At 36.1% G+C, this 12,713-nt stretch overlaps 1 protein-coding gene across 2 annotated transcripts; it reads right to left on the bottom strand.

Annotated features, from left to right (window-relative positions):
• Nucleotides 1-227: 227 nt before the first annotated feature.
• Nucleotides 228-2,932, bottom strand: LOC127074039 (cyclin-dependent kinase G-2). Of its 2 annotated transcripts, XR_007785918.1 has the most exons (6): nucleotides 1,372-2,932; nucleotides 1,142-1,277; nucleotides 951-1,039; nucleotides 738-849; nucleotides 536-647; nucleotides 228-299 (listed from the first exon to the last, which is right to left on the bottom strand). XR_007785918.1 is itself a non-coding variant. In XM_051015298.1 (5 exons), the coding sequence occupies exons 1-5, from the start codon at nucleotides 2,478-2,480 to the stop codon at nucleotides 603-605; spliced, it is 1,491 nt and encodes a 496-aa protein (XP_050871255.1). In that variant the 5' UTR covers nucleotides 2,481-2,932; the 3' UTR covers nucleotides 228-602. The 2 variants fall into 2 exon arrangements, 1 of the variants encoding a protein (XP_050871255.1); XM_051015298.1 differs by having other exon boundaries at nucleotides 228-647.
• Between the last annotated feature and the right edge of the window lie 9,781 nt (nucleotides 2,933-12,713).

Below are 12,713 nucleotides of genomic sequence, written 5' to 3'. Positions count from 1 at the left end.
GACCCAGATGCAAACGAAGTTTCCCTTCATTGATTTACTCTGACATAACCAACAGCTATCAACAATTCGAGCATCAATGTACCCAAAGTTTTAAGGAGCATTTCCTGGTGGCAAAAAGTAATTGCAACACAGAAAGTAACCACAAAACTTGAAAGCCTCAAGTTAGACAGCTTAATCTGAAAAGAAAATTGGAACAAATACCATAGAATAGAATAGGAACCATACCATATCAAAAACTCATTCATTGCTTCAGTCTTGAAATATATGTACAAATTTCACCCCACATAAAGGGTACACGACTACATGGATATCAATATCAAAAAATCAGGTGCCATACCTTCTCATCTCATTGTACATTATACATGCCACTTCCAATTTTATAACAAATAAAACCTAATGAAGCCAATTACTGTGTGCTTGGCAATCACATCATTCTTAGTATAAGATCATTAGTGTGGAAAGACAAGTTGGATAAGTGTAGGTTAACATAGGCATTGCTCTTGGTTTTTCATGAATCCAGCTCTAGCATAAGTACCTGTATTAGCTGCTAGCACTACCATGAAGAAAAAATAGGCTTTTAATCAGTTCTGGGAAGTTGACCTTCATTGGAACCAATCATGTTGCAGAGCAGCTTCAGCAGAAATCCTCTACAAGAAAAATAACAGTTTCTGTTCAGTTGCATTATTCAGAATCAAGTATCAAAAAGCCAGTAAGACATCATTACATAAATAGCATACCTTGTCAGGATCATAAGCTAGAAGCTTACTCAACAAGTCAAATCCCGACTCAGATAGAACTGGCAAACCAGTGAAAGACGCGGCTGGAAACTTCATCCTTAGCATACTACACCTTCAATATCAATAACTTCACGTCAAGAGTTGAAAAAACATAGTATTGTCGTTCATAAAACAGAGCACTAGATAAATATGACAATATAAAGGCAAGCTTACCGTTGCTTGACAAATTTTGCTTTAGACCCAGGCAATTTGGAAAATCCTGGCCATATTTTCTCGTCTGGTGTACCAAGGGTTCGAAAAATCTGCACAGATAACAAACAAACGTGTGTTACTAGGATGACAAAGGTATGTATCACTATAACCTTGAAGTGATATAAAGTGATATCAAATGAACTTTAACTAACCTTATCAAGTTGTTCGATTTCAGTTTTACCCCTGAAAAGAGGCTCCCTGGAAAATAGTTCAGCCATTATACACCCCAACGACCACATATCAATTGCTTTAGAGTATTTTTTGGCGCCCAATAATAGTTCAGGTGCTCTGCACACGATAACAACATACCATATCAATATACATGAAACAGCGTAAATCAGAACATAGTTAAATTATATGATGACATTGTACTGATACTCACCTGTACCATAATGTAACCACAAGAGAAGTATATGGCTTAAGCGGGCTTCCGTACTGCCTTGACATTCCAAAGTCACATATTTTCAGCTTCCCTTCTTTATTCAGCAGAATGTTAGATGTCTTCAAATCTCTATGGAGAATCCAGTTATCATGAAGATACTTGACACCTTCAAGAAGTTGCTTCATGAAGGATTTTATTTCACCCATACTAAAAGGCTGTGTCCTTACCTCCATTAACTGTTTGAGGTCATACTGCATATGCTCCATTACCATATAAGTACCATCATCCTTATCATCATCATCCACAACTACTTCTTTAACATCAACAATAGAGGGATGATCTAAAGACAAGAGAATATTCATTTCTCTCAACGCTGACATTGGAAATCCCTCTCTTTCCTTCTCCATCTTCACCTTCTTTAGTGCTACAGTCTCTCCAGTCCTCTTATCCTTAGCTTTATAGACAACACCATAAGTTCCTTCATTTATTTTCTTAATCATTTCAAATTCCGACACAGTTCTGCAACTCTGACACATGTTAAAATTCCTCTGCACATGCATCAAATCACTATTTTCAAACGAATCTGATGGAGAATCACTAACCTCATCATCAACATCAGATCTAGTGATTGTGCTACCTGAACAACCACCATCTTCCGAACTTAAACTTCTTTTGTCTTGCTTGTACTTATCATCATCACCCATAGGTGAAAGATCATCAGAAGCCCATTTAGACTTTGTGATGTTCCACCCCTGCATATCACTTTCATCAACAACACAAGAGGAATTCAGCGAAAACTCACTTAAAACACCTTTTTCTTCAGCACTTTGTTCATCAACAGGTGATCGAGATAGAGATTCAGCAACATGTGTGACCCTATCGTTGGAAGAGATTTTGGCCTTCTTCTCAGCCAGATCCCAGACAATGGGAGAGAATTTTCTTCTCTTTTCTGGCGGTGGCAAAGCTTCATCCCCATCAACAAGGATCTCACCTTCTTCTCTATCTTCTTTTGCAAGAGAATCATCATACTTAGAATACTGAAATTCCTTGACGGAATCATGTTTGTAAGACTCCCTCTTCCCCAAAACACTTTGTCGCCCTGCCGCCATGGGATTGACAAGCACAAAAGAATTGAGGAAAAAATATTAAACCAAAACCCTAAAATCCCCAAATTCTCAAACCCTAACTTCAAGGATTCGAAATCAACGAAATTTACAAAACCACAATCAACAATTGGAAAAAAAAAACAAAAACTAGAATCAATTAAAAGCTTGTTTATGATATTTTCCTTCTTTCTGAATACAAAGAATAGCGAATAGTTTCAATTACGAAAACAAAACAATCAAAAACAATCGAGCATGGAAAATCGATAATGAATGAGAGGAGAAACAAAACCCCTAAACGGTGGCTGCGTCTCGACTGCAATCAGAGGTTTCGAATTGCCTTACCGGCGATGAACAGAACGAAAGAGATAGCCGCCTTAAAAGTCTTCAACGCGTTTTTGTTTCTGATTTTGTGATTGCTCTTGTTAGGGTTTCGTACTCTTATATAAACTTTTTTCTTAGTGGGCTTTATGAAACACGCTCTTACCAATTATTGGATGAATTTTTTAACACGTAGTATTAAATGTTAAATTTAATTTTAAAGTTTGAACAAACAAACCCGTCCACCGACTCGTTTAATTAATTCAAAATGTTTTGTAATTAAGTGGAGGAGAGTTTTTTTTCTTTTATTCAATTTTTTTTTAATTCCAAAATAATTCACATTTTAACTCATTTCTCAAATTATCTCACTTTTAAAAGAAAAAAATTAAAGCATTAGTGTCCGATCAATTGGCAATTGTCATTTAATTTAAAGAAGAGATATCGCTTATGCGCCTAGTGTTGGTAATCCAATTGACGTCTATGTGTTAGGTTTAAGAGGAGACGTCAATTGATCTGACACTTTTGTGTGTTTTGTAATCTTTTTTTATATAAATAGAGGTGTGGTGTGATTCATTTTTCCACATCTCTTCTCATTATATTGCAAACATGGTTCATCTCGTCGTCGCAATAGAAAAGTGATTTATTCGAGAGACAAGTCTCCGATGGAGATGCTCTTCTAGAACATATGTAGTTTTTAGCAACTACAGAGGGAGTTGGTTCGTTGGTTAGACGGAGACATACTTGAAAGCGAAAAAATTAGAAGTATTGAGATACACGATGTCGTACGTGGGTGGGTGTGAATTAAAAATGATAAGGATGCAGGGAAAATGGTGTTTGGACCAAATGATATCAGTTTGATTGTTGTAATCAGTTAGAAATGTTGTGTTTAAATGTTGCGGTTAAGTATATTTTATTTATTTTGATATTTGTTGTATGGGTTGTTTATTTAGACCTGTCACCAATGTTCGTTTTGTGATATTTTGTTTCTTGTTGAAAAGTGTGTTTAAGTTTGGGTGATGTTTGTTGTTAACATTCTTGTAACAAAAAGTTATTAATGTATCAAAATCAAAGGTTATAAAAATTGAAAGGAGATATTAAATTATGATGCAGAGATTGCTTAGAGACTGGGACAATTTTTTCTATTGTGTTTGGGTTGACGATATAGACTATATAATCTTATCATTTTATCAGTCGTATTCATTTTTGTTCTAATACGTGTGTTGTTTGGTTGTCCTTTTTTCTTTCTTTGCATCTCATCATTGTGTCAAACTATGTCCCCTTGATATGGAGACCAATATTCCTTCATTGCTAGCACTGGGAAGCTTTCGTTGTAGATATTCATAACAGTAATGGCTTTGTAAACATCGGATAGATGGATGTAAGCGTCCTGGCGAGTATGTGTGCATGCCGCAATGACACGGGAGCGAGGTAACGAAAGGCTTGAAACTTGCCACGGTCGCACCAACTTCTGTTTAGTCTGACAACATAGGATAAATTTGGCATCCCCTCATTGTGGTTCATTGTTTCCTATACACTCAAATTTTGTCTATGACGATCAAAGATTGTAACCACATGTGTGCTAACTTTGATAGTTTCCTCTTGCATCACTTTCATGCAGCATTCACTAAATAATTGACTTAATATTAACATTACACTCCATCTTTCGCCTCTGGTTGCGAAGGTCGATGCCGACCTAAAATAGGTTGTTCTCGCCAATGCGGTTATTGGTAGATTTCTAATATCTTTAAAGACGTTGTTCATGAATGTATGAAAAACACAAGAAAATGGGGATTTGAATTGAGTTTTACAAGCAAAAGTTTTTTTCCAAAAAAAGAACATCATTAACAAGTTAATAACAAAGAGATAAAAACACAAGTATTTTTATCCTGGTTTGCTTGAAACTCAAAGTTAATCCAGTCCACCCACTAAGGTGATTTTGCCTTATACACAAGGATTTAATCAACTATAATCAATAGATTACAACAAACATAAAGAATAACATTCTTTGTCTTCTCAAGGATCCAACTATACCCTAGTCTCCTTAAGGATTCACAAAGAACAACTTTATTTGTCTTCTTAAGGATAACCTCCTTAAGGAATCAAATAAATAGTTTGAATAATATTTTGTATGTTACAAGATGCTAAGTAGATTTTACACAAATGAATAACAAATACTTTAAAAAAACTGCGTACAAAAGAATGATAGTTTTTCACAAAGAAATGAACTTGCCCAAATATTGTGTCACCAACTTTTTTCTTCAAGTCTTCAAGTCTTACTTATATAGGATAAGCATAAGACTGTTGGAGGGCAAAATGAAGAAAACTCATTTGAGCGGTTGTACATTGTTGGATGGGAAATGAGTGATACTGCGTATTATCCTTCCCCCACAAAATTAGTGACAAGTGTGATGTATAATATTATCCTTTCCCACGAAATCAGGTAGTGGAAAGGATATTCGATTTATACTATGTATTATTTGATCACGTTCCCATTTTGATCTTATCTTCAATTTCTTTGGCTCCTGATGAAAGTTGATGAAGCATGAAATGAAGAAACATAAATTTGTTAGAACAAGATTTGGTTTTGCATCTATACCTTGAGTTTTGATGATAATAATGTTGTATTTATGGGAGAACAACTTTGGTACCCTAATGGTTTGTTATTGTGTAGCATTAACAACCAATTTTGATTCTGATCATATGATATGCAACTAATTACAGAAGAATACATCTTACAGAAACACAAAGATCCCCGTGAGATGTATAATCCTATAAAGATAAAATCATAATGAAAGAACACTTTCCTAATTAACCTTTTTGAAATACCATAGTGATTTTTTCTGTCAGAATCTGGTTTATCTTTAGAAGTTGATTGATATTGTCCAGAGCACTAGTTTGATAGCATCATTATGATAGGCTTCACTTCAGAATCTTTGTTAAGTTCTTTTGAAGAAACTTTAGAGCTGGTTATCTTCATAAAAGAGCTGATTTTCTTATCAGAACCTTGACTTTTCAAGTCTGATTACTATAGAAGAAAATTTGCCTTATAGCTGGATTCCAAATCCATGATTTTCAGAAATAACTTTTCAGAAACACTTTGATGTTAAGTACTCAACGTTCTAGGTTCGAAACATGAATATTAGTTCTTTGAATCTGATATTCAATTATCAGCATGAAGGTGTTCAGACTCAGATAGAAGACAATTTCATCAGAATTAGGTAACTTATATTATGGTCTTTGAAACTTCATGACATATTCAGATGTTTGATTTTAACCACTATGATTCTGAGATATGACCCTGCAAAACACTTAACAAACTCTTTTTTGAAGTAGTTGTTAGCATAAAACATTAACAAATGTTTGGGTTTTTAATTAAGGAAATTAGATATCAAAATAAATACCAATTCTTCCCCTTATATACATTATGTTTTCTCCCATTTTGTCATCAATCAAAAAGACATAGACAAAATAATAAAGTTAATGAAGAGAAACAAACATATTTCATTAAAAATGTCAAAAGGCAATGAAAGATACAACTGGTAAAACAAAAGTTTTTAAGAAACTAAAAGAAAAAACTAAGGGTTATGATGATGAGGATGAGGCAGAGGAAGTCTTAAGATAATCAACTGAAACATGAGATCTTATTTGTCCAGACGCTCATTGAACCTTGCATTGTCAACCTTTATTTCCTCAATTATCTTCAGAAGTGAAACAGGAATAGGCTGGGAGACAAAAGCTTCAAAAACGACAATCTGAGTAGCAGCTTCTTCCATAGCATAATCTTGAGGTTCAGAAGTAGCATCAACTTTTGGAGCAGTCGCAACGTGCTCAACAACCTCAGTTTCTTGATAAATTTCTTCTTTCATAACTTCAGGAGTAGCTTTCTTGACTTTTGGAGTAGAAAGACAAAGTTGGGAGTTTCTTAACTTCCAGAGTTCCATTAAGGGAACGAACCCATAACAGAATTTTCTTTCAGCAAGTGTATACCCAAAATCCTTCAGCTTAGAAATCTTGGAATCCACCCAGCTTCTGTAAGCTTCTCATGCTGAATCACTCGCATCCAGATTTGCTGAAGAACAACTGATAATCATTGCTTTGTGCAGACGACTTTTAGATTCTAACTCAAACTTCCTCAAAATCTTACCAATGTTATGGGAGGATTTTGATGGTTATTTAGGGTAGTTAATAATGAGGTTGATTATAGACTCATTAAAGTCAGGATCATAGACAGAAGGAAATGATGGAACAATGATAGCAGGTGATTCATAGTCAGGTGAAATTGGTCCGGGTTCAAAGTTGAACATACCGTCAGGAGTTCCATCAAAAACTCTTTAAGGAAATGTTATGGGGGTTGTGATATTTGGATTTGTTGGTTGAGGAGTGGAAATACATGGTGGTGAAATGGGTGAATTTTGTATTTATGAAGGATATGGTGGTGGTGGTATTTGTTGTTGTTCTGACAAAGATTCAGAAACTAAAGGAGTTTATATGATAGGATTAATAGTGGTTTATTGAGGTGGTGGAAGTGCAATATGTTCAGACATAATGGATTGAGATGAAGGAGAGGGTTGGATTGGTAAGATCCTTTCAGAAGGAATGGAATCAGAATTAAATTGAGTGCTATCAGAAGAAAGCTTACCAGATGCCACGTCAAAATCTCTTGAAGAAGACTGGACAACTCCAGAAGTATCCTTCAGAAGCATCGCTTTCTAGCACTCACTAAGAGGCACCGCGTCTTCATCCAGAAAGACAACAATCTTCTTATTCTTCTAAGGCCTAAAAGATCCTTCTTATAACAACCCAATTTTAGTAATGATTTTTTTATATTATTATTATTATATTTTATTTTATTTATTTGGAGTGTTAATTAATTATTTAGTTGATATGAGATATAATGAATAATGGAATTAATTAACTTGGTGGGTATATTGAGTTGGTTTGATTTATTTGAATTAAATAGAGATATTTAAATATTAGGCCTTATTGGGCCTATTAATTAAATGAGAGGTATCATTCTTTAAGCCCAAATATAATACTATAAATATGAGGTAGAAGTGTGAGAATTATGATTCATTTGATCATTTGAGGCAATAGAGAAAAAGAAGAGGAAAAGTAAGGAGAAGAGGGGAAGAACAAGAGAGAAACTAGGGTTTTCAGAAAATTGAAGAGGTAAGGGGGAGAATCCTTATTATTATGGGTTAGTATGATTGGGTTAATGGGTAGAAATATGTTTACGTTGAATTCCCTAAAACCTAACAATTTTGATGAGTATTCTTGATTGTGGTGATTTGGTTGTGTTAAAACTGCAAATTAACGTTATATACTTAGAGTATTGTATGAGTTATATTTTTCTGAACGTTTGGCTTTTTACGGAATCGAAATTGGAGGTCCGAAAGTCCTCCAACGATGAAAAACACAGAAAATGCTGCATTCTGTTTTTTTGTTAACGCGGGAATATCATTCTGTTTTGCGTTAACCGGTTAACCAAAAGCGTTAACCGGTTAACACTGTTGAAATCTGCCAGGAAGTGCATTATGTTTTGCGTTAACCGATTAACCAAAAGCGTTAACCGGTTAACACTGTTTGAAAAGTGAAAAATTGAGATTTAAATGTTGTATTCGTCTTGGAATGAAATCTAAGTGTGCGTATTTGATAATTAGCCTATATTTGTGAATGATATATTGTTATGAATATGTATATGTACCATTGGTGGATAATTCATAGAGTTGAATTATGGTGAGATGTGGAATGTTAAGATGGTAGAGATGATCTTAATTGCATATGTGTTGGTATTTGTACATTCATTCATGGCATGGTCGGCTTCATGGTGGAAGCGGTGGAAGCGGTGAAACTGTGGGTTCACATGGTAGCATATGTTGATCCTTAATTGGAAATAGGCGTAGTAGACGTAGCATACGTTGATCCTTAATTGGAAACAGGCGTAGTAGACGTAGCATACGTTGATCCTTAATTGGAAACAGGCGTAGTAGACGTAGCATACGTTGATCCTTAATTGGAAATAGGCGTAGTAAACGTTGATCCTTAATTGGAAATAGACGTAGTGGCTTTGATCTTGTCCGGATCGGAAGCGTGGCTTGGATTCTAGATATTGAATCGGAAAGCGGTGAAACGTTGGGTTCACATTGAGGTACCACATGCATAGAGTCACATGTCTTGCATTGAGTCACATTAGAGTTATGTGATAATTGAGTGTATGCATTTTGTGATTGTGATGTGTGTGTATGAGATATGGTAATTGAATTTGGTGATGTTTGAATACATAACTTGACAAATTATGTGATTATGTGATAATTGTAGTTATGTGTATATTTGGGAATATAGTATTGGATTTTAATATTATACTCCTTGCGTTTTGATGGATGTTGAAACATGTGAAATAAATGTTAGTTAATATTATTAACATGGTTATACGAAGTGTGATGAATTCCTTTAATTGTTGATTTAATCATTGTGCTTTATTATACTTCTTCATAATAATTTGAATTCTCACCCTTTTTGTTTGAATGTTACCTTTATATGGGTATCGTGCAGATACTCAGGAGTAGTATTGCTGAAGTAGGTGGACGGTAGCTCACTTGAGATTAGCCAGAGAGTTTTCGTATTTTAGTTGAGGACTAGGTAATGAGTCAATGCTCTGGTCATGTAACACGGGGAGATTGTTAGTATTGAACTCATATCTTATTTGGATATGCATTACGTTATTACTTGTGAACATGTTTGATTTCAATTGTTGTTGGAGAGGCCATCGTGCCAAATATTCTGAATATGGTTTTATTTTATCTTGAGGAGATTATTGAGAGATGATCATGGTATGAGACATGGATCATTTGATGAAATGTATGAGTATTCATTATTTTCCGCCGCGAACACATATTCTTGAATATTCATGATAATTGAAATGTGTTATTTTAAATGACCAGGTGTGTTGTATATTGATGATGAATGATGTTGGTTTTTGAAAGCTTTTAGTTTTTGAAAACGTCGATGTGACGCCCTTTTGTTTATATGCGTGCTTATTTACTCTGATTATATGGTAAGTATTTTGGGGTAGAAAAAGGGGTGTTACATTAGTGGTATCAGAGCCTGGTCGACCAGTTGGTCAATAGTCATTAGGGTTTTCCCATCCCGTTGTATTTGATTTGTGTATTTGACACGATCGATATTGTTTGTCTGATTGTTCGGACTGTTCAGGACGATGGTTGCAGGCAGGAATGATGATGCAATTGCTGAGGCGCTGAGGATGTTGGCTGAATCCATTGGTCAGATCCCTCAAGCGAATGTTGGTAACCGAAATGGAGATGATGATGAGTTCCGTGCTTTGGGGAGATTCCAGCGGAACAATCCTCATGTCTTTGAGGGTGAACATGAACCTGATAAAGCTCAAGCTTGGCTGAAGGCAATTGAGAAGATCTTCAGAGTCATGAACTGTACTAATGCTCAGAAAGTGCAGTTTGGTACTCATATGCTTGAGAAGGAAGCTGAAGATTGGTGGAATAACACTCTTCAGAGGTTTGAAGAAGACAACATTGAGGTTACTTGGGCTCTTTTTCGTGATGTCTTCTTGGAGAACTATTTTCCAGAAGATTGTCGTGGGAAGAAAGAGGTGGAGTTCCTTGAATTGAAGCAAGGAAATGGTACTGTTGCGGAATATGCTGCTAGATTTCAGGAGCTTATCAAGTATTGTCCTCATTACAATACTACTAATGCTGAGAGATCTAAATGCTTGAAGTTCGTGAATGGCTTGAGACATGATATCAAGAAGTCCATTGGGTACCAATAGATTACTCGTTTTGTGGAGTTGGTTAACAAGAGTCGGATTTATGATGAGGATAGTAGGGAAAGTGCTTCTTTCTACAAGAGTTTGAAGGGGAAAAACCAAGATCGTGGGAAACCGTATGATGACAAGAGGAGACAATCTGGTTTTGGCAAGAAGCCAAGTGGGGGAGGATCTTCTACTCCATTTAAGTGTTTCAAATGTGGCGTCGAAGGTCATCGTGCTATTGATTGTAGTAAGGAATCTGTGACGTGTTTCAATTGTGGCAAGAGTGGTCACAGAGCAAACAATTGTGGAGTTGGTTCGAGCGTGACTTGTTTCAATTGTGGTGAGAAAGGTCACATTAGTACCAAATGTGATAAGCCAAAGAAGGATCAAGCGAAGGGAAAGGTGTTTGCATTGTCTAGTGCGGAGGCCACTACCGATGATAGACTAATCCAAGGTACGTGCTTTATTAATGGTACACCTTTGACTGCCATTATTGATACCGGTGCAACACATTCTTTCATTTCTTTGGATTATGCTAAGAGACTGAATCTTATATTGTCTGATATGCGTAGAAGTATGGTTATTGATACACTTGTTATGGGTTCTGTTTCTACTCCCTATGTATGTCTGAATTGTCCGTTGAGTATCTTTGGTAGGGATTTTGGAATTGACTTAGTTTGTCTTCCTTTAGAGCAACTTGATGTGATTTTGGGTATGAATTGGTTAGAATTTAATCGGGTGTATATCAACTGTTTTGAGAAGACGGTTATTTCCTGAGGTTGGTGCTAAGGAAGATTGGTTTGTGTCTGCTAAGCAAGTTGATGAATCGATGCAAGGTGGTGCCGAGTTGTTTATGTTGTTGGCAACTTTGGATATTCGTGAGAAGAGGACGATTGAAGAATTGCCAGTAGTTTGTGAGTTTGCGGAGGTATTTCCTGAAGATATAAGTGATTTACCGCCGGAACATGAGGTTGAGTTTTCGATTGATTTAGTTCCTGGAACTAGTCTTGTATCGATGGCTCCCTATAGAATGTCTACTTCCGAGTTGAAAGAGTTGAAGAGTCAACTTGAAGACTTGCTTGAGAAGAGGTTTATTCGTCCTAGTGTGTCGCCGTGGGGTGCACCTGTTCTGTTGGTCAAGAAGAAAGAAGGTTCTATGAGATTATGTGTTGATTATAGACAACTGAATAAAGTGACGATTAAGAACAAGTATCCACTTCCGAGGATTGACGATCTGATGGATCAGCTGGTTGGAGCTTGTGTGTTTAGCAAAATTGATTTGAGGTCTGGGTATCATCAGATTCGTGTAAAGACTAAGGATATTCAAAAGACTGCTTTTCGGACAAGGTACGGTCACTACGAGTACTCCGTGATGCCTTTTGGTGTGACTAATGCACCTGGTGTATTTATGGAGTATATGAATAGAATTTTTCATGATTATCTAGATAATTTTGTTGTTGTGTTCATCGATGATATATTGATTTATTCCAAGAGTAAAGAGGATCATGCCGAGCATTTGAAGGTTGTGTTATCGGTGTTGAAAGGGAGGAAGTTGTTTGCTAAACTCCCCAAATGTGAGTTTTGGTTGAGTGAACTAAGTTTTCTTGGACATGTGATTTTGAGTGGTGGTATTTCTGTGGATCCTACGAAGATTGAAGTTGTATCTCAGTGGGAAGCTCCTAAGTTTGTTGCTGAGATTCGAAGTTTCCTTGGTTTGGGTGGTTATTATAGGAAGTTCATTGAAGGATTTTCTAAGTTGTCGTTACCATTGACGCAGTTGACTAGGAAAGGTCAAACTTTCATTTGGACTTCGCAGTGTGAAGCGAATTTTCAAGAGCTTAAGAGAAGATTGACTACGGCTCCTATTTTAATTTTACCGGATCCGTTAGAACCTTTCGTTGTGTACTGTGATGCTTCCTTATTGGGTTTGGGAGGTGTTTTGATGCAAAAAGGGTAAGTGGTAGCTTATGCTTCAAGGCAACTTAAAGTTCATGAGAGGAATTATCCGACGCATGATTTGGAATTGGCCGCCGTTGTGTTTGTGTTGAAGCTTTGGAGACATTATTTGTTTGGATCGCGATTTAATGTGTTTAGTGATCACAAGAGTTTGAAGTACTTGTTCGATCAGAAGGAAT

This window comes from Lathyrus oleraceus, chromosome 4 (assembly GCF_024323335.1).
Source record: "Lathyrus oleraceus cultivar Zhongwan6 chromosome 4, CAAS_Psat_ZW6_1.0, whole genome shotgun sequence".
Classification (NCBI taxonomy): Eukaryota; Viridiplantae; Streptophyta; class Magnoliopsida; order Fabales; family Fabaceae; genus Lathyrus; species Lathyrus oleraceus.
Note: the sequence above shows the minus strand (reverse complement) of the source record. Positions and strands in the feature narration are given on the sequence as shown.

Coding starts and splice junctions, on each gene's coding strand:
- LOC127074039 (XM_051015298.1), bottom strand. CDS start 2,480: ATGGCGGCAGGGCGACAAAGTGTTTTGGGGAAGAGGGAGTCTTACAAA. Junction 1,278..1,371: donor GTGGTTACATTATGGTACAG/GTGAGTATCAGT, acceptor TATCGTGTGCAG/AGCACCTGAACTATTATTGG. Junction 1,040..1,141: donor AAATCGAACAACTTGATAAG/GTTAGTTAAAGT, acceptor TTATCTGTGCAG/ATTTTTCGAACCCTTGGTAC.